Below are 22,346 nucleotides of genomic sequence, written 5' to 3'. Positions count from 1 at the left end.
ATTTCGAATGTTTTAATTGCAATTCTCTCAAAATTTCATTATTTGTATTGTAATTAAAATATCCCCATTAAAGAAGCACATTATATTGGTACTATGATTTAATTCACCTTGATATTTTCCTTTAATGTGCTGACAATTGCTGGACAAACTTCTGAGATTATTTCTCCGATAGCCTATTTTGAAAATTGCAAAAGGTACTAAAGGCTTGTAAACGAATCCCTTGTCACCAAGAATAGTAAAGTCACTGCTACACTGGAATATTGACATATACAACCAACCGAAAATAGTACTTTACATACTTTGTTAATTACACAATAACATTCTTCAAGGATAAATTGAGTTTAGTACAATAAATATTGTCCTGTTTTACTTGAGATTGGATCTCGCATGTTGGTGGCTGATTTTTTAAAGTTTGGTCCGATTTTCATCAATAATTCTCCAGAATTGGTGGATATCATCCGAGTAGTCCTATGTTTCTTTCTGTTGAAAATGTATCTATAATAATACTACCAAAGCGCAAATAGCAGTTAGCAAAGCTTCCTCATTTTCCATGGTCGTGCATCGTGCGAGATGGAATGGAACTAGAAAGATGTTCGAGGCTTGCGCGGAGCAGATGGTTCGTATCGTGCGCACCGCTTGGTCGAGATTGCACAATTTACTCCGAGCGTTACATGTAATGCCACGTTACTGCCGCAGCGCGTCCGTGTATTCCTGGCCTAAGCGGGCGATTCCATAGATGAACCGTAAACACAACAGAATTGGCGCCATTTGTTCGGCTATTGTGGAAGTATGTGTGTGTGTGGGCGCGCGCGCAATGCCTATCCACTTCACTTACGTGATTCGGGTTAAAAAGTACGCCAACGGCACATTGTGTTCCCAAGCGGTCACCCATTCAAGTACTGACCACGCCGAATGTTGCGTGACTTCGATGATTGGACGAGAACTGGTATTGTCAACATGGTATGACCGTTATCGTTCCCCATATTTGATTATATGGTTAGATTACTGAAGTTGGTATCATTTGGTAGAGAAATATATAAGCTACGTAACCCTATGAAAAAAGTATATTGTACATAAAACAAAAATTTTCAACACTTGTATAATTTTTATCTCTTGCATATGCTACGCGTTGCCTAACATTACTATATAAACAAGAATTATAATGTGTAAAAATTGTCAGAGGAGTATCGCATGTGAGCCTAGTGTGTCAAAACGTAAACACTGCCCCCACGACTCCCCTCCACTCCCCATTGCGACTCTTCCCTTACGTAAACACTCCCTCCACGACTCCCCCCCCTACTCCCCATTTCGACTCTTCCCTTACGTAAACACTCCCTCCACGACTGCCCCCTACTCCCCATTGCGACTCTTCCCTTCAAAATTCCAAAATAAATCCCTACCCGCAATTCCCCCCTCCCTGACCCCAACTCCCTCTCCTTGCCCACAACTCCCCCCCACTTCGCGACTCCCCCCTACCTCCGCGACTCCCCCCCTACGTCCGCGACTCCCCCCCTTCGTCCGCGACTCCCCCCCCTACGTCCGCGACTCCCCCCCTTCGTCCGCGACTCCCCCCCTTCGTCCGCGACTCCCCCCCCTACGTCCGCGACTCCCCCCCCCCCCCTTCAGCAATCACATTGGCGTAATAATCCTAGTTCCTCACCCGAGACGGTTCTGTCACTGTGAGACTCGGCCTTGATAGCCAACTCTGAATGATATTTTTTCGTTGCTTTTTCACAGTATAAAGAATATTTATGAAGAAAGACTCCAAACGATGTATATTGATCCGTAAAAACGGCAAAAATCAAAGAGACAAAATTATTTACAAAAATCACTTTCAAACTACTTTTTAGAAAGAAATGAGTATTATATGTTTTATAACCAATATAAACCCTGTTATATTAGAGTATTACAGAATAGAACTCTTGTAAAATATCTTTAAATTATAGCTACCGGTACTATTTCATTAACTTCATATTATTATCTACTAGTTGAAAACACCCAGCGCTGCACGGGTTTTCCTTTCTCCTTCTATTTTTAATTAATTAATTAATTTATTATTTATTTATTTATTCATTATTTTGCTGATAATTGTAACATAAAATATAATATATACAGAAAAACTTTAGCTCGCCCCTGAAAGAGCAGAACTCGTGCTCAGGGGCGGAAAAACTCGTGCTCAGGGGCGGAACTGGTTATTACATTTTCGGAAATCTCGGAAACCTAACTATAGACAACCAAAACGAATTGTCTTTATTAGGGTAAGATTAATCTTTACTTAACGTTACTTACATGAATTGATGAACTCCTTAGCGAAATGCCTGCCAGCGTTAACTCAGTGAGGTACCGAAAAGAAAACATGTCATCATGTGCCTATCGTTCAGTGGTTTTTTTAAATTTATATATTTATTGCTTTTATTTATTTACTTATTCCTGTGTAGTTACGGCCATTAGGCCTTCTCTTCCACACCGCCAGAAATACAAGTAAAATAATAGAAAAATCAAACAAGGAACAAAGTAAAACCCAGAGAAAATATGATTCCTTTTCTTTTTCTGATCAGTTTCAGCATCAAATCAATCAATATGTAGGCCTACATATATAATTTTATTTATTTATTTTGGAAGATTTTTTTACCCCTTGACCGCTGTGCACCCACTTATATCACACCCAGTTTTTTTTTTAATATGACTTGGAAAACTATACCTCACAACTTCAGAACATATTATATTAATTCTTATTTTATACACAGAATACAGATACAATATAAACTTACAATAAGTCATTTTTTTGCATAAAGTCTAATATTCTGAGAGATGTATAGGCTTAACGGTATTTTAGAAATTAAGAGATTGTTATTTCCACAACGCATAACATATTACAATTGCAAAATGATTATACAGATAGAAACTCGCAATAACATATTTTCGGACGTGAACGTGAATATTTTTAGTAGGTTATTTTACGACGCTTTATCAACATCTTAGGTTATTTAGCGTCTGAAAACAATATTTTGAGAGACTTATATTTTAGAATTAATACAGTGTTATTTTCAGTCGGCTTACGTACATTCACATACTACAAACTGTCAACGAAGAAGGAGAGCGCCTTTGTTGTCCACTGTGCAGTGTGTCGAACTGGAACATGTACGGAGAAAATATCTACCATCCTCGATGCTAAGTAAGCATAGGAGTTCGCTTGTATGTCTTGACCTCATGGGGAATAGAGAATACGGACAAAAGATTTGATTGTTCCTCTTAAGGCGAGACAGATTAGAACTTCAGGTGTTGAAGTTTGCGACACGAACTGACGAAGGTATAGGCCTAATGGTATCTACCCAATTTTACACTTTTATGTCGGTTTTAGGTTAGGATATGTTATATAATTTGTTTTGTTGTGCCATTTTCATTTTAATGTGTGTGTTCTTTTAGAGAGTAGTTGGATATAATCATAAGTGAGAGGGGTGAAACCTACAACGCAGCACTTGTTTTACGTACAAAGCACGTACGGTCAGAAGACACGTGAATTGGATTTTAGAGAAAATTATGATAATATAAAATCTGTACCTATGTATAATATTACTCAATAAATCCATCTATCTATCTACTACATTAGCAACATGACAGAAATATCATTGAATTGCTTTTTGATATGTGTAAAATCTTTTTTTTTTTTTTCCACTCCTTTGTATAAAATATAGTCGAGGATGTGAAATACACGCAGTTTTTAAGTCAATGTCTGCAACTTTGAGCTACTGTCCTTGAGCTTCATTTTAATGTGGTCATTACAAATGCTAGTCGCACTGAAATTGCAGTTGCTTAAAATCGAAAGGATATCATAGCAATACGTGAGATAAAAACATCTTCTCCTTTCGTGTTTCCAGTTAATATTGCGACTTCTATTACGTTTCGCATGAGTTCTTCACATCAATTCATGTTGGTGCATAGTTTTGATGGGTCAATATTTCGCAATAGTGCTTCTGGTTATTCAATATTAAGTAAATTATGTGGTAGCAATCCTTGTAGTTTGAAAGAATTCTAGAATTCAGCTGGATAAAACACATTCTGCTCACTATCTACAACTGCATAGAGAAATTCATACTACGATCCTGGACTGCGAAAAGATACTTATTGCACGAATTATCTAGTTTTAGCCTTCATGGTGTGTATCAACAATGTTATTTAATTTCGTGTTATAATTTCCATGGCCTCGTGAAAGTCGATGTTGAATACAACAGACAATAATAAAAAACACTACGGAAGATTGCACTTTAGTATTATACATGAATGTTTGAGCGTATTTATTTTTATTTTTTAATTAACTTAACGTCCATTTGCACAATTTTAATACAGCTTATGCTTTTCTCCTGGTTATAAAGGTTAAATGTGCAAACTTTGGCACATATCGGTCAAAGCGTGTAGATTTGTATAGAGAACATACATACATACCCACATTCACTTTTATATATTAAGATTCTATGAACTAAAGAAAAAAAAGCCTGTTACATAAAATAATATAATGGGTTATGTAACATATTTTGCAACATATATTAGCAACATTAGTCATTATTTCACAAAGCCAAAACAAATAATGCATATAAATTCAAAAGTTAATTTTAAAATAAAAGAGGTGAAAATTTTTACACCACTTTGTTGATAATTTGCAATAATGATTTTCGGCAAAACTCTACATCAGCATTTTAAAACCTTTTTTAAACATGTGGCACAATAAAGGTGTAATTTAAAATCCTGCGGTAAACTCACATACTCTACATCAGTGGTTCCCAACCAGGGAGAATTTTGAAGGTTTTAGGAGGAATCCTATTTACTGAATGTTGACTCTTATGGACTCTCTTTTTTACTACTCTTTTTGCTTTTGCTTTTCCAGTTTTTGCTATGGAAACCTATGTTATTTTCATTTCCTCGCGGAACACAGATTGAAAAGGCTTCTCTAGATAGTTCAAAGATGATGATGGCATTTACAGCATTTATTATACACTAAGATCTTGTTTTTATATGAAATACACAGGGTAATCAAACAGTAGGCCTATGTTCAACAGACTGCATAGCCCCACACATCTGGATTCTTCTCCAGTCATAATTTTTAAACCCTCAAAATAATCTCAAAATTTGCAATGACCAGACATAAATTGCATGCTAATAAAGCTTTGGTCCCGCGCTGTAGCGTCATAGTCCAAGGCTGGCATTCCCAGCGGAGCAAATCTAGCCTTCAAAATAGTTGCAACAGTAACGTTGAATCTCAGAATATAATGCAGGCAAACGCATAAAAGATATTCTACTTCACTGTCGCACCTCGTTTGAAGGCTAGAGTTGTCCCGGTTGGCATACCCGGTTTAAGATATCATGCCTATGGCTTGCGTTACGGAATGCTCACTGCTTTAAGTTCTGGAGAAGGAATTTTCTTATGAAATATTGGCCAGTGTATGGGACCAGTGGTGCCCACTCAGTACCGTGATGAATTTGGGAGAGCTATGTTAGGTAGTGAAATCCGGTTACGAAAACAATCCACAACGGCTGGAGGGGGGGTCATTGTGCTAAGCACAAGGTAGCTCCTTTCTACTTCGATGATCGTTCACATCTGTTGAAGCATGCAAACATTAGGTCAGCATCCGACTGTTCGGTCTTGGCTCTTCATGAGTTTTCGCGTTACGGGTTATTTAACAGAACTTGGAAAGTACACTTTGCATGTCATTCACTGGTGCACTTGAGCAAAGCTTTACTTTCTCTTAACCGCACTTTTGTCACAGTCCAATGTGAATTCTACGTAGAAGTAACCAGATCTTCAATTTTTAATTTAATAAATGAGATGGGACACTCTGTGAATAAGGAAGATTTGTGTTATGTTGCAGTGGCAAAAGGTACAGGATTGTAATAATAAGTAAGCCTACTTATAAATTCTTCTGATTTCACTCTGTTTATTTAATGACCTAAGATGTATCCAAGATATTGCGATACCTATAATTGTATTATACGGGACTCACCTCACCTGCCCTGTGAAGAATGCAAAAGGAAGGTATCAATCTTACTCACTCCAAAGGTACTTGAAACCTCGCGCTTATTCACCAGCTTCCGAACTGATATTGTCCAATGTACAAGCTTCATAAAACGTTAAAGAATCACTATACATGTATTAACCCCTGCGGTAGCTGAATGGTCAGACCTTTAGCCTGTCAACACCTCTTATCAGTTCTACTACATCCCCACTCCCAGCTCCCCTCTCGATGTTCCCCTCGGCCAGGGCCGGTGAAGTAAGTCCCACATTGTGCTATTATTATTATTATTATTATTATTATTATTATTATTATTATTTTACTATTATAATTGCTTTTATTGTTGTTATTACCTTTGCCTTGAGGGGGTCACAGCCGTAGTAAGTGGCAAAAATTGTGAGTCCCATGAAGCAGGTGATGCATTTTATGACAATGATGCCAACCCCCAGGAACACAAGTGATCTGAAATAAAGAAGTGAAATTCTGAAACGTGGTGTGAATTATAATTACAAAATTATTAAATATACTTCTGAGTTATTTCCTCATGGGTGGTTGAGTTATTTTTGATAAGTGTATTTTTTTGTGAAAAAAAAAATGAGATCAGAAAACTGAAATTTTTCGGTTTTGAAAATTTTAAAGTGATGTACGAATTTCTGAAATTGTTAGCAAACTTCTTTTGAAGGAAAACATTTTGAATAACGCCCATAAAAATCTAATCAAACTACATGTTATTAAATTTCATATAAATATAACAAATAAAATGTATATAATAAATTGAAATAATAAAAATATTAAGATTTAAAATAAATATGATTATTCTAAATACTCAAAAAACCATTATTGATATCTGTGATAATTATTTCCTCAGTATGGTGGCGATTACCAAAAGTTTTTAATATATTCCATGTCAATTTTGATATATTATCCTAACTATGAAACAGTAGTCCTATGACTGACCACTTTGAAGTACCAGACATTAGTTTATCTAAAAATCATCCATATATCCAGGGCTGGGTATTTATGGAGATCGCGAAAATCACGACATAATAGATATACAATAGATTTTTACTAATCTTTACGAATCAAGTGAATCTGATTAATAAAATATTCGGATAAAACAATCGTGACAAATCGCGAAATAGAGTTCTATTAGCGAAATATGAACACATTCGCGAATTATTAATACTATTGCGTCGTTTTATAACGAATTTCATATTCTGAGTTTCTTTTTTGGGCCTTTTTCACTTGCATTTGTTATATATCCAAGTAGGCTATATTACATGGTATTCCAGGTGTTTTGATAACTTTAGTGAACTCAAAAGACGGAGAATTCTACATTTTACTAGTAATTTGAAAGTGTTCATTTGAGGGCTGCAAGTTTTTTTCGTTTTTGATGAATGTGTGTTAAATACAGTCTCAATCCAACAAATATTGTCTATTGGCCATACCGCACCTTTACCAGAATCCAACGAACCTTAAAGGGAGAGGATGGTATTTTTGGTGAAAAATTAGTAAATTTAAAAAAAAAATCTTTAAAATACTGTGTGATATGTGTGAAATGCATAGCATAACATTTTGTGGGCATTTGTGCCCTTATCGGATGAGTCGCCATTTTTAAACTTCCTGCGTTATGGATTTTTAAATCACTCGCCCACTTGTATTGTTGTTTCGGTTAATTAAATTGTCAAAAACATTTTTTTTTTCTGTAAAATACCCTTTGATATGTGTGGAATGCATTGCATAACATTTTGTGGGTATTTGTGCCCTTATCGGATGTTGAGACATCATTTTTAAACTTCTTGCGCTATGAATTTTTAATCACACGCCAGCTTTTTTCGGTTTCTAGTAACTTCATTTGTTTTGCTACATTGCCAGACAAAAATGGATATAGTTTCTGAATTGTTACAGATACATGCATGAAATTTAGAACACACATTCTTTAGACTATTAGGAAACTTTTCTCTGTAACAGAATGTTGTTAATTGATTTCATTTAAAAAATACGTCTGTTTGTTTGCAAGTAAGGAAATCAGAAAATTGTTATTAAATTAATTTTAATTGTTTACTTTACAAACGTAGGGACTAATATCAAAATTCTGTTACAGACAGTTTGTATAACATACTTTTTCAAATACAATGCAAAAAACAATTTGAATCTATCTTTAAAAACGGTTTAGATATATCGGTTTTGCAGTTGCGAGCGTCGTTAAATAAAACATAACATATATCGGTTTTAGTACAATCCTGCATTGGGTATTTTTTTTCAAATTTGGGCCCCCAAATATTTTTTTTCCAAAATATTTTTATTTGGTTGTGTTTTCACAGCTATGAGCTCTCTACATACAAAAAATTAATATTTTACATCAAATAGGTACAAAGTTTTAAAAATGCCATCCTCTCCCCTTAATGTTAATTATTTGGAAAGTAATATTCATACTGAAATAATACTTTTTCAAAATTTCCATTAATCTCCGCCAAGAGTACAATTAATCTCCAACATTCTCCGATGACACCAGTATTAAAAACACAAATTATATACAATAATTAATCTCCATAAATACCTATCTTTCAGAAAAATAATCTGATGGTTTCAAATTTTTCATCAGACGGCTATGAATTCTTCGTGTCATCTGACAAAATTCACGTACCTACGTGTATATGATTAAAGTCCATGATCACCTGTCATATCAATATTGATTTTAATCATCTACTTCGAGGTTGGAACACTTCTTAATTGAACTCTCTCTATACTTGTTTCCACAAAGCCTGTGGCTATTTTGGTAGGCCTATGCTTGTGTCATACGCAGTGTTTTTTTACGCATGTGGGGTATCGTACTGAGTTCACTTAGACCTAACAGAGACAATTTACTGTCATGACTGATAACTTAGAACACAGCATATAGAGTAATTGATTTAAAATTCGAGGAGTTGAATTTAACTTCAGTTAAAATGTTTCCTTACACATGAGTAAGGATGGAACTGCGGACAGCAACCAGTCATAATTAAATTGAGCATTTATGGTCCTTGGTAGTCCTTTTTATGGGTAATCTGTAGTCATATTTTGGCTTATACTACACCAGCACACCTCAATTTAGTGTAAGGTATAACGTATCAGGACTGCTTATGCTAGGAACATATAAGGCCTATTAATTCCTTACTAAGTATTTTATGGTTTATTTTGACAGTTATTTTTGCACGCAACCACTGGTCCGCAGTATTCAAGGAGAAGTTATCGTAGAATATTTGTTTTCAGGCGATTAACCCTATTATTATTGTTTTCTGTGAATAACTGAAATTCATCGTAGTAGCTAAACGTACTTTTGCGCTTTACTAAATGATGGAAGAGAGAGGAATCTCTGCACCATAGCCTGGTTCACAGAGAGGGCCGAAAGTGCGCCACTTATACCCCCAATTACAATGCTCCAGAAATTCATTCTCTCGTATGGCGATGGGTTCATCCTGAAAAATCAAAGAGTTTTGTCAAATTAAACAATAGAAAGAGTGTCATGGACATGTTTAGTTTAACCTGCTGTTGTCAAAAAAAGAATATATATATATATATATATATATATATATATATATATAAGGCGTTGTTATTAATACTGTAATTATGTAGGCCTATATATTTTTCCTGAACCTGTGTGTTTTCCTATATGAATAAAATAGTATAAATGTATTTTTTTTTGAGAACCTGCTTCTTTCTTAGATAAATAATATTGTACAAGAGATAGCTATAAAACATTAACGTGAAAGTCGAAGAAAGGCAAAATAATTCTTAAGTTAATTAAAATTTGAGAATAATATTCCCGTAGTCCGGACATTGAATTCCTTGATATATCGCCAAAAACTTAATGTTTTCAGTCAGTAACGATCATCAAAATACATACTCGAAGACTTTTATTCGTTCTCCCTCGAGACTCCTCTGCCAGACTATTCCGAATCCACCGACGTGAATGAGCCCCAGGGTGATGACGACTATGCTGGCCACCACCATGATCACCCCTTGCAGGAAGTCCGTCCACACCACAGCCTTGATACCGCCCTGGAAATTGAAAACGAAAGATTTGTATACTTTCAATGTAGAACCACACATAGACCTAGGCTATACAAAGATAGATAATACCTCATGAATTTGTGTTAAATGGCATTTGTGAATATGACCTATTTTTGGAAAGTTAATTTGTAATTATCATCATTAGAGACCGGCACAATATGAAGAGAAATTTGCCGGAAATTTGCCATAATATGATATTTATTTTGGTACAATATGGAAATATGAAATAAATATTTAATTGTTACAATGTCTTCGTTTCTAAATCGTTTGAAACAGGTTTACTTCATCATTTAGAAAATAAGTCTTAAACATTAGTAAGAATACTAATATTATACTGCCAAAGAAAATAAATGAATCTGCATAATTTATCATTTTCACAGCATCATGAAAACCTTACCGAACCAATTTTTTACGTGAAGATAACAAAAGCTCTTACATTGGCTCGAATTTACACTGATTACAATACAACACCAAATTTCTCTTATAAATTTTCTGGCAAAAGATCACACTTCACGCTCCACTCTGGTAATAGTGATGGCTTAACCACATGAAGAGACAGAGGGAGGGAAAGTACTCAGTATTGTCAACTCGTGAATTTTCAAACGTAGGGGAAATTAAGTATGCAACATTAATGATAGTTATTATCGTTTCAAACATTAAAAATCCATTTAAGATATAAATATATACGTATAGGTCTATACGTAGACATTAGCAAAAGTGGAAAACTTTCACTGGATTCGAAAGAACGAGCGAAAATGGAATAAGAAACTTCCCTCCCCCCCTCGTTTCTCAAATTCATTGACATTGCGAATTTAGTGATCCTAACATATGGGGGAATTTTGGGATTTCGCTGCCATTGGCAATCCCAGAATGCTGGAATTTCGTGAGTTTTTTTTTTTTCTGGAAAACTTATCTGTTGTTTCCTTATAATAACTTGTGTATATGAAATGTCTGGTTCAGTGATAGTTATACTGTGTGATCTGTAATTATGTACATTAAAGATCAAGGGTATTCTACACTGCAAAACAAGTCTATAGTCGAACCACTTTCGTCATCGAGATATGACAACATAGCTTGACGGTCGTAGTGAGAACTGAAATTGTTGTCAAACATCATTAGACCCATAGGAGACGCATTACACGCTTCTAATGCAACTATGAGAGACAGTAATCTGGAACAATAGGGGAAGCGTATCTCTGCTGATGGATTGGACATAACGGACCTGTTTCACGACCGTCGCGTTCGCCCGACTGACACCAGTTGACATTTGGTTGTGCGCTCACATGAAGGGTACTGTCACTCTCAAGTCACAAAATCTAGGAACTCCTTTTGAATACATTTGTGGATGAGAAAATGCACACATCTTCATGATGCAAAAGATTGTGCTATGAATAAGCTCGTGTATAATTTTATTTCAGCATCTGTACTACGTTCCATAAAATCTGAAAGACGACGTAAACATTGCTGGCAGAGGAGGAGAGACGTATAATAATTTCTATTCAACCAATTGCAGAGGTCTCATTCCACGCATTGCTTGAATTTGGGCGAGGGTAGAATGCTTTAGGCCAGTGGTCGTCAGCACTCGCTGAAATGTGCAATGGGTACGCGGTGCCGTCCCTTGCGCACCGTCGTGCAACAGGGAGAGATAGAGAGCAAACCCGCTAGCAGCTACGAGAGCACTATAGTGCACTGCGTTTTCCGCGGGTAAGAGAGGCTAGTCCTAGCGTGCTCTGTGCTGACGACCCCTGCTTTAGACCACCCATCTTCAAGATAAGCGTGGAATGAGACCTCTGCCATTGGTTCAATACCAATATTATCCTTCTCTCTCTCTCTCTCTGCCGGCAATATTTACGTCACCTGTCAGGCATTATGGAACGAAGTATAGTGTGAAGTGCTATGTATCATTATCCGTTTAAATACCATTTCGTATGAATACCAAGTTGTCGTTCTGATTTTCCACTGTCATTAACATGGTAACGTAGCGGTTGAAGCTACATGTTTGATGAAATAATGTTTGTTTTGTAGTAGTCTTAATTGGGAGCCCGGAGGAAAAAAGACCTTTGGAGATGCCGAGAGGTAGATGGCAGGATAATATAAAAATGGATTTGAGGGAGGTGGGATACGATGGTAGAGACTGGATTAATCTTGCTCAGGATATGGACCGATGGCGGGCTTATGTGTGGGCGGCAATGAAACTCCGAGTTCCTTAAAAGCCATTTGTAAGTAAGTGTACCATACTATTTACCACATTATACTTTTTACTGAAAACTATAAAAACAGGTAGGCCGCAAGAGAATTCGGCGTAGTATTCGCTTATGGCGTCAACATAGAATGACGATATTTGCTTCTAAAGCGACTAGGAAGGAGTTCAACGGCTCGCGAAAAAGAAAACATTCTGAGGTAGACGAAGAGGTTTTTAAACTCATACAGAAAGGGAAGAAAGATTGGTGCCCTGTCTCTAGTGACCCATTGTTGTATGCAGTAAAATTAAAAGTTGAACCTGCTTTGCTTCTGCGCATTACATCCGCCAATAAACATTTATTTATTTATTTTTAAATATTCTTTTGTATTTGTAGTCCTTAAAAGTTGAGATGCGCATTAGATTCGACGACGCATCAGTTTCGAGTAAATACAGTATTACGATAGACACAAAATTTTGTTGGTTCTTATCGAAATATCTGTACTCTTCACACTTAGGAAGTGATACCGGGCATGGCATCTCTCTGTTTATAAGTAGACTTACAATGATTTCTCCTAATGGTTGGCATTTTGTTTATTCAATATCTGCCAGCCACTTCATGAGGAAATGGTGTAGTCTACATGAATATTAATTAAGCTTTACTTTTAATCAGAACACACATTTTTATTACGTTTAATTAAAATCCTTAACACAGTTCGAAACGGGCAAAAATATCTAGTTCTTCCAAGTAAATGTTAATGGTTGCTATGATAATATCGTAGAAATTGTTATGCCTACTGTGTAAACTGTATTTTGGAAAAATGTAAGTGTACTAATTACTTCTCATATTCTGATTATGTAGTCGCTAAGCCACTATTGAAATTTATTTTTTTTTACTAATTGTAACGAATGTATGTTAATAATAATAATAATAATAATAATAATAATAATAATAATAATAATAACAATAGCAATAATATTAATAATAATAGCAATAATAATAATAATAATAATAATAATAATAATAATAATAATAAAAGCCGTAAATCCCCAGTGGGGCAAAGTCTCCTGCTTAAGCAGGGGTGGCTCGAATCTTGACCATCAGAAGAGCCAACCTGTTGGTCTATATTTACATTACTAGTTTTATTGTCCACAATTAAATTAGCACTGGTTGTTGCTGCCGCTCAAAATTGATTGACTGCGTCCTTCCGCCGTGTTCTTTGGCGTCCTATTCTGGTCCACAGTCCTTCTAGCTGCAACTTGAACTCATCCCCCCATCTGGTTCTCGGTCGTCCACGGTTTCTCCAGCCAATTCTTGGATGCCACAGTGTCGCAGTGTGTGCCCATCTGGTAGGTTGCATTCTTACCACGTGTTTCCCCAATGCCATTTCATCCTATTAGCTACTGTGACCACGTCCTCTATGCCGCTTCTTCGCCGTATTTCTTCGTTTCTGACTTTGTCCTTCAGGCTTATTCTGAGTATTTTCCTTTCCATTCTTCTTTGACATCTTCCTAATTTTAATGTTTGTTTCTTGGTGAGCGACCAGGATTGCGTCCCATACAGAAGTACAGGTGCAATACAACTCTTGAAGATATGCCTCTTGATCTGCAATTTCTGGCTCTTGTCCATTGGGATGGACAGTAAAATAATTTAGTAACATTAAATTATATAATAATAATAATAATAATAATAATAATAATAATAATAATAACACTAATATAATAGCAATAATATTATTATTAATTGGATTTGTAAATAGACTTGAAAGAGTTGGATTTGTAAATAGACTTGAAAGAGATTACTGTGTGTAAGGTACTCACCATCATTGTGTAGAATATACAGACGACGGAGATGATAGGAGTGATGATGTGTATACTGAGACCAGTTACTGGAAACAAATAAATTGTCATGTTTAAAATGAGTATTGGTATCTATTCAGCGTAAGGCATACAAAAGTGTTCGGAAGGCTGGGTTATGACACGAGAGAAAGATATCTTTCTTGTCTCGGATAGATATCCGCACATTGAAGGTACACTGTGTTTGCAACATTAGTTCAAACAAGAAGAATAATCTTCCCCTCTTTGTTTGTTAGATGAGGCTATATCATCCTCGAGTGAAGATAAAATCTTTTGCATGTGACTCAAAAGACAAAAACAAGTGGATTCACGTTTTCAGTATGTCATCCGGCGAAATTTAGGTCATATTATGGAATGTATCCAGTTGTCTAACAAGACCTTCTTCGATTGATATCGTTACAATTGAGAAAGATGCTATCGACATGCTATAAATGTTTATGATCGACTATTAATTACGTTAAGGCGAGTGGTTGTAGTCGGATCGTTCAGTTAATACTCAGAGACGACGCTTTCCTTTGAAGAGATGAGATAAGAGCTTGTTACTAATGAAGCCTTCTCAGATACCGATCCAATCACAAGCAGCGGTAACCTATATCTACCAATTATGCGTTAGAATTTGTAATTGACTTGCCGATATCAATGTTCACGTGGAATATATTGCAGCCCATAGCATTGTCGTATCTTGAGCCGGTTGATGACGACAAAATAGGTTAATAATTTTAATTAAAAGTCATCTTCTACCTTAAAATTAATTTCAGAGGATGGTTGTGGTAGCAATCAATCTACTGAAGCGGTCTAAAATAATAGTTGTAACTAGGGATTATCTTTGCAACGGTCGACCTGGTTGGCGAGTTGGTATGGCGCTGGCCTTCTATGCCCAAGGTTGCGGGTTCGATCCCGGGCCAGGTCGATGGCATTTAAGTGTGCTTAAATGCGACAGGCTCATGTTAGTAGATTTACTGGCATGTAAAAGAACTCCTGCGGGACAAAATTCCGGCACATCCGGCGACGCTGATATAACCTCTGCAGTTGCGAGCGTCGTTAAATAAAACATAACATTTTTTTTTCTTTACAATGAAAATATGACAACACCGCTTGACATTGCAAGTAGTGATACATGCAAAAAAAGATATGGGTCTATCTAACACGAAGCCTGCTAATAGGGTACTGATCGCACGATTTTACTTTACTACATTACAGAAAAAAACTTCAAATTTGTATCCTTAGACACCTTGTGCTAAGACTTATCTACATGTTCCTTATTCCAGTGCCGTGGTAAAATATAATCACTGCTTCTTCGCTCTTATTGTTGTTATCTGATCATCTGCGAAATACTAATAACTAAAGTCTGAAACCTTGTTTGAGAAAAAGGAATATTCTCTTGAATGTCTTAGTTCTAACTCTGTCGACATCGACATGTCTGTGGTCAGCATGGATGGTTGTTAGAAATAGAAATAGTTTGTGTGATTTTCCTTATTTTGCTGCACGTCTCAGACACCTTGTCTTATTTGTTTCATCTCTTGACGCATGTCTTTGCGACCGGACGTGTATATTATTCCAGCTCAGGTTTCAGGTCAAGACGGAAAAGGAGATTTAGACTTGGTGAAGGAAAAAAAAAATGAAATCTATTCATGTACAAAGGTAGCAGTATGTAAGTCAGTTGGGGTGGAAAAGAGAGTCGATGTAAATAAAATTACTTCTCATTAATTTCTTCACTGTAAAAAAACTTAATGGTGATTATATTAGTTATGTTCTGAATCAGGTAGCATCTATTGCGTAAAGTTGATACTGTACTTACCTTGACTGAGAGCGAGGGCGGGAACATACATAACGATAGGCATGTAAAGCAACAACCCCACCGTACACAGCATCGATGCCATTACCCTGACACTCCGGTTGAATCGTAGTTGTAAATACTGAAATAAAACGTAGGATATTACAGAATTAGTGCCGTCGATAACTAATCAGGACTAGAATTGAAAATTATGGCTTGTCATTGGAATTAGAATAAAAATTGTAAGGAAATATTTTAAATGGGCATTGCAGAATAAATAATAATAATAATAATAATAATAATAATAATAATAATAATAATAATAATAATAACAGGACCTGCGAAATTAAAATTTTGTTTTGCGGCACAGGGTTGAACAGGTCTGCATTAATATGTTGAATTGAAATCTGCTTTAATATTTTCTCGTATCACATACAGTTTGTTTAACATGCGAAAATTAAAGATTTTATTTTTTAGGAAATTATAACTTTTACTTATGCCTTAATATGCGAGAAACACTGCAAAACATGATAAAACAATTTAAAATGTATCACGAAATTTCGAATATAGCTTAGAAAACTTATTTTCCCCTTCGCTTCGTTGAAAATGAACGCTCATTTGTTCAGCGTTTGTGATCCTGACAAAGTTTATTTCTTATTTAACACGAAGAGAGTCCTCACCTGTAGAGTAACGGTTAGCGCGTATGACTACGACACTAGGTGGTCCGGGTTCGATTCCCGGTCGAGGCAAGTTACTAGGTTGGAGTTTTTTCCGGGGTTTTCCCTCAACCAAGTATGAGCAAATGCTGGGTAACTTTCGGTGCTGGACCCCGGACTCATTTCACTGGCATTATCACGTTCATCTCATTCAGACGATAAATAACCTAAGATGTTGATAAAGCGTCATAAAATAACCTACTGAAACACCAAGAGTAGTCAGCCATTATGGAAACGTCCCATCGAAAGAGAATACAGCCATCTAGCTATAGCTTCTGTCGCCTCGATAGAAAATGTAAGTCGCTGTTTATATTTGTAAGTTATTTACTAATTCCTTGGTCGAGTAATACACAGAGCAAATTGAAAATCAACAGTTCACGCTTTAGTGAATCAAGTAATCTTACAGCATGCACCGGTATTGTGTATTTACCTGTGTGTGTAAGTCGGTGAATAACAGGGATATCACTGTGATTTAATAACAACAATAACGAAGTACTGTATATATTTAAAGGCAGCTTATAACAATAAAAGGAGATTTTTACAAGGGACAAGACCGACCAGCTGGCTCCTGGCCTCATGGCCACATGCCGAAGCATAGGTGGACGATCATCCAACCAGAATGGAGGTATCGTGTGGTTAGCACGATGAGCCCCCAGCCGTTATAGCTGGTTTGAGTAACCGGATTTCTTCTCCCATGAGGACTCGAACCAGCGCGCATTCCGTAACGCGAGTCCCAGGCAGGATGCCTTAGACCACGACGCCACGGCGCGGGACACTAAAATATATTAAGCACTATTAAATACCTATAGAATGCAAACACACGCTCTCAGAAACACTCTGAAGCTATCTAGAACAATATCTTGAGACGCATAACAAATGTAACAATATGAATTTAAAAATCACATTCGAATTTCTTCCTACAACCGCTTTCGTTAAACATGATGCATTAGTCGTAGTAACATAGAAGAAATCGAAATCTTAAAAAATTTTAAACTCAAAAACTTCAGGCGACATATAGCCTACAGTTTTCTGTCGCCATGGCTACCTGGCGCCCGGAATTTGCCTATTCATGAATTTTACATTAAGTAAAACGCATCTAGATATTTTAGATCTAATTAAAGTTTGGAATTAACAAATATAAAAAATATACATTTCAGAACGAATTTAAAGCAAAGAGTTCGTGTTCCACGAACCTCTACAAATTACATCCAATGACTGTAAATATTTTAATTGTTTCAAATGAAAGCATATGTTTCCTTCTTTCTGATAAAATAAATTTTCTTCTTTCTTAATGAGATACTCTCTACCAAATTCTTATTATTTTATTATTTTATTATCTGATCTTCCAAGACTTGCCTATAGACACTGAATAACACAATTTACAATAATGCTTGTATGTGAATGAGCACGTGAAAAAAATATACAGATGAAAATTTAAGATAAAAATAGAGATTTTCAACCATAAATATATAATTTTAACAATTATGTGGAATGTTTACCATATAGATGATTTTTTAAGATGGCAACTGAGTATTTAATTATGTTTTGGACAATTTCATCCTGATTATCTTTGCCTAATTTATATTTCCATTTCCACGTCACAAAAAAATTACGGACTATTCCTCGGGAACAAACCCAACAGCATACCTGTCACTGTGATACTGTCACTTATTTACAATCGCCTAGCTTTGTTTTGTTTTCTTATGTTCATTGAACAGCAGACCTGAACTAACTAGCGTTGGATGCCGCCGAGTTATACTCTGTACATACCTGCACTGTTGCGAGTTGCATGGAGACTTTAGGTAACCAGACGCAGAACTCTACTAATTAATAAAAATTATGATTTTTACAATACCTCATAGACAGATGTGAGCTGCAGTTCGTAGAAGATTGGCAGATAGAGGTAGTTATTCAATATTGCACCGATTGGCATGACAACAGAACCAAACCAGTACAGAGTTCCGTATGTATAGGTTTCGGCTGGGTCTCCCATCACTGTAATGCCGGAAATGAGGCTGGAATACACAGAGATCACACCGGTATAAGAATTATGTTGAAATGCGTTTTCTGTAGTATTGTAATCCTGTTTAATGAAGTCATAGGAATTTTAAAATCTGGTTTTGTGCTATTTTTTTCGCAAAAATATGGAATTTTAAAACAGTTCCAACGAAGTAATTAATTTACAATAAAAATTAAGGAAGCGGAGAAAATTATAGGCTACCACAGTTGCAAACTTAATTTTCCTTCAATAATTATTTTCTTCTTTTGATAGTAAAATTTTGCTGGTGATAAAATCTGTAAATTCTGGTTAGTATAATTAGTATATGTGATTGATTTATTTTATATAGACTTATCGAAATATCTAAATGCATATTTACTTCATAATTCTAACTATTAATAATTACAGAAAAGATAAAGTAGTCTTATAGTACTCCTCGAGATTGAACGCGTCAACATTTCCAATCTAACCGTTTAAATTAATTCAGAAAACAAAAAGAACGTAAGACGGCCCATATTGAGAAAGATGGTATTGTTTCAGAACATAAAATTGTAATAAATTCGTCGGCTGCTTCATGAAGAAACGACGTTGATGTTGTTGATGATGATGATGATGATGATATATTTATGGAAATTAAGAAATTTAAATAAAAGTGAACGATTTTTAATACCATTCCGAATTTCTAAATTTCCTTCCCTAGGGATATTTCAGTAGCAATATTCGATGATGCGTTGAAAAAAAAATTCCTCGAGAAATAATTGAAAGAAATGAGTAAGGACCTTCTTTTCTATGAATACATAGACTTTACGTAACATAGTAAAATTTTATTTTGTAAATGTTCTATTGTCATTATGACATAGGTATGACTGAAGAAATTCTAAATATTGAAAGTCCGTAAAATAAAGAATAACCTAAAAATTTCGCTGTTTCTATTTGCGGATTACAATTTTATTGCTCTTATTGTTATAACTACTTTCTCACTGTTATCAAGCTGTTCTGCTCTTTTTGAATATCTACTTATTTCGGTTGAAAATCTACCCATAGGTACTGACAAAACAGGCGAAAGGAATAAATCTTCAGTTATTTATAATCAAGGCAATGACGATGATGATGATGATGATGATGATGATATTAATATTATTGTGGTAAATTATGACATGTTCGACTCTGAAGTTAATTACTCTTATATACACCGTGTCCCGCTTAGAGGGGTCGAGAAATAAGTGATAATTTCAAGCGTAAATAATTGTTTATCAACATATCTTTTTACATAACTTGATATAAAAACTCTCCGAGTTTCAGAAAATGCTCAATGTAACTGGATGTGTGCGCAGCTGCATTTGTGATGCGTTGCCTCAGTTCATCCAAAGTGTTGTTAGTTCTACTTCTTTGTTGCACAGTATCATTCACAAAGCCCCAGAAAAAAAGTCCAAGGGAGTCAGATCGGGTGATTTGGGTGGCAAGACAAAGGGTCCTCGTCTTCCGATTCACCTATCGGGGAATTTTTCATCCAAGAACTCACGCACACATTGATGATAATTGGGTGGTGTCCCATCCTACTGAAAAACCGATCCTGGGGAAAGTTCGTCAACAACGAAGTTCTGCAGCATGTCCAGATATACATTTCCTGTGACTGTAGACTCTACGAAGAAGAACAGTCCAATGACTGAGTTCCTCGTCAATCCAATCTGTGTACTCCTAGCGAATGCCGTTCGCACACGTTCGTTTGTCTCCTCAGTTACACACAGTTTCGCTTGTTTCCCAGTTTGCGATAGAAAAGATCCTGTTTCTCGGAGTGTTGTATCCCACTTGAGAATTATTGCTTTATGCCTAGGTGGATCTACATTCCATGTATGACGAACACGACGTTGTATTCACGTAACAGATTTTTTCTGCTAGCCATAGCACGCACTGAACTTTCTGTTGTGGTGTCCACATGTTTACCATTGCGTGTTCTCCTACAAAATGACTCCAGGCTTGTTTTAGTGCCCTAGCAACGAACGAACGAATGTTACGCATAAACAAACGAAAATTACGCATGCAGCTGTTTTCAAACTCTGTTACATAAACTTGGACAGTTTCTCTGTCTTGTCAGATGTAAATCACAACGATATTTTTATCTCATTTTAAGTGGTGAGCATTTATTTCTCGATCCCTCTAAGCGGGATACGGTGTATTTAAAATAGAATTTAACAGTTTAAAATATAAACCTCTTAATGACTAGTTCATATTTCAGTAGACAGTGATCACGTCTTAAAATTAGTAACTGTCACCGTAAGTATGTAATTAGCATACTCAATGTAATTAGCATCTCCGTGAAGTAATGGGCCTCATTTCGTCTGTATTAATTCAATAACTGTATAAAACGTGAGAGTAAATATGTTAATAAGTTCTTATAGTAGATAGATATTACGAAACTTTGTATAAACTACTACTTATTAAATTTTCCGAATACTTGTCAATATTTGTAATGTTACGACATTAATTTAAAAATTGTATATGTCTTATCTACTACAAATTGTCTTCCCTCAAGATCGTCCATTTTTCCATATTTACGTTTATCTGAAACAAATGTCAGGAGGTTTGTCAATCGTATCAGAAGAATACATTTCCACTATCTACGTCGAAATGTTGTTTTAGGACTAATAATTTCTGAAGTCAATCTACAGCTTTCTGGGGACCATTTAGTGTTGTGATAAATCGCAGAAAATCTACCGTATTTACCGTATAATTATGTCTACTGTGTAGACGAAGGATTTTGTTTTTCTTGAACATGATTGTAGTCAACACTTGAATTTAATTTAAACTCCTTTATTTAAACTGTTTCTTTTAATTGTGTATACAATTTAACATTTAGGAAATTATATGTATTTATTTGAAAATGTTATTTCATCTGTACCTAGTGTTCCACGCATTTATCTTGTGAGTTTATTCCTATGCGATTAGTTTTGCGTAGAAACTGGCGAATAAATTTATAGCAACTGTGGACGAAAACATACCTGGCTACAAGTGAGACAGCTACAGGTAATGTGGCCATGGACTTCCCTCCCAGTAGATACTCCTCCGGAGTGTCCGACTTTTTGCCCCAAAATCCGAAGTAGATACCGATCATGGTGGACAGGACAAGCATGAGAATGAACAAGCTGTAGTCGACCCAGCTGAAGAAGAGCTCGATGGCCCCTTCCATTGGTTGACCCGTGGAGTTCATTGCGTTCCTGAAATATAGAGTATATTGCATGTACTTCTTTATTTACTTTTATTTATTTAATTATGTCTTTGTTTAATTACTTAGGCCTAGTTACTTATTTCTTCATATATAATATTTTTTTTTTTTTGAGCAAAAAAGTCATATAAACAGAGTTCCTATTCTCAATATTTTCAGAATTACACTAATTTAAAGTTGTTTGTAAAATACGTTTTTTCTTTAGTTTCAAGGTAAAATAATAGTACAAATAGAGAATGAACCATTCAGTAGTATCATTCCTTTAATTGGCAAGTATTATGAAGCTAAAAATATGCTGTGAATTCCTTAGTTGCTTCGTACAGACATCTTTTTCTATTTTTAACTGGTAAATTACATTATTCTTACGCACTTATCACAACAATTATTACAAATCACACCACTTCCACCGACTTAATTATTTGCAGTTCAATTTTGCATCCTAATTTACAGTCTTGGAGAGTTTACAACACATTTTAAAAAATGTCGCCGTCCGCTTCAGTACACTTGAGTACACGCTTGTGAACGGCACTTGTCGCTCTA

The 22,346-nt window shown here is 35.6% G+C and overlaps 1 protein-coding gene across 1 annotated transcript in view; it reads right to left on the bottom strand.

Annotated features, from left to right (window-relative positions):
- The window catches only part of LOC138712073 (sodium-coupled monocarboxylate transporter 2-like), a 41,451-nt gene that overhangs the window by 13,584 nt on the left and 5,521 nt on the right, over positions 1 to 22,346 (bottom strand). The window contains exons 2-8 of the mRNA XM_069843461.1: positions 21,583 to 21,798; positions 18,440 to 18,599; positions 15,893 to 16,010; positions 14,059 to 14,126; positions 9,892 to 10,046; positions 9,323 to 9,463; positions 6,359 to 6,467 (exon numbers count right to left, since the gene is read on the bottom strand). Of these exons, the coding sequence (XP_069699562.1) occupies positions 6,359 to 6,467; positions 9,323 to 9,463; positions 9,892 to 10,046; positions 14,059 to 14,126; positions 15,893 to 16,010; positions 18,440 to 18,599; positions 21,583 to 21,791 (960 nt within the window). The 5' untranslated portion in view covers positions 21,792 to 21,798. The remainder of the gene's footprint in view (positions 1 to 6,358; positions 6,468 to 9,322; positions 9,464 to 9,891; positions 10,047 to 14,058; positions 14,127 to 15,892; positions 16,011 to 18,439; positions 18,600 to 21,582; positions 21,799 to 22,346) is intronic.

Source organism: Periplaneta americana, chromosome 13 (assembly GCF_040183065.1).
Source record: "Periplaneta americana isolate PAMFEO1 chromosome 13, P.americana_PAMFEO1_priV1, whole genome shotgun sequence".
NCBI lineage: Eukaryota > Metazoa > Arthropoda > Insecta > Blattodea > Blattidae > Periplaneta > Periplaneta americana.
Note: the sequence above shows the minus strand (reverse complement) of the source record. Positions and strands in the feature narration are given on the sequence as shown.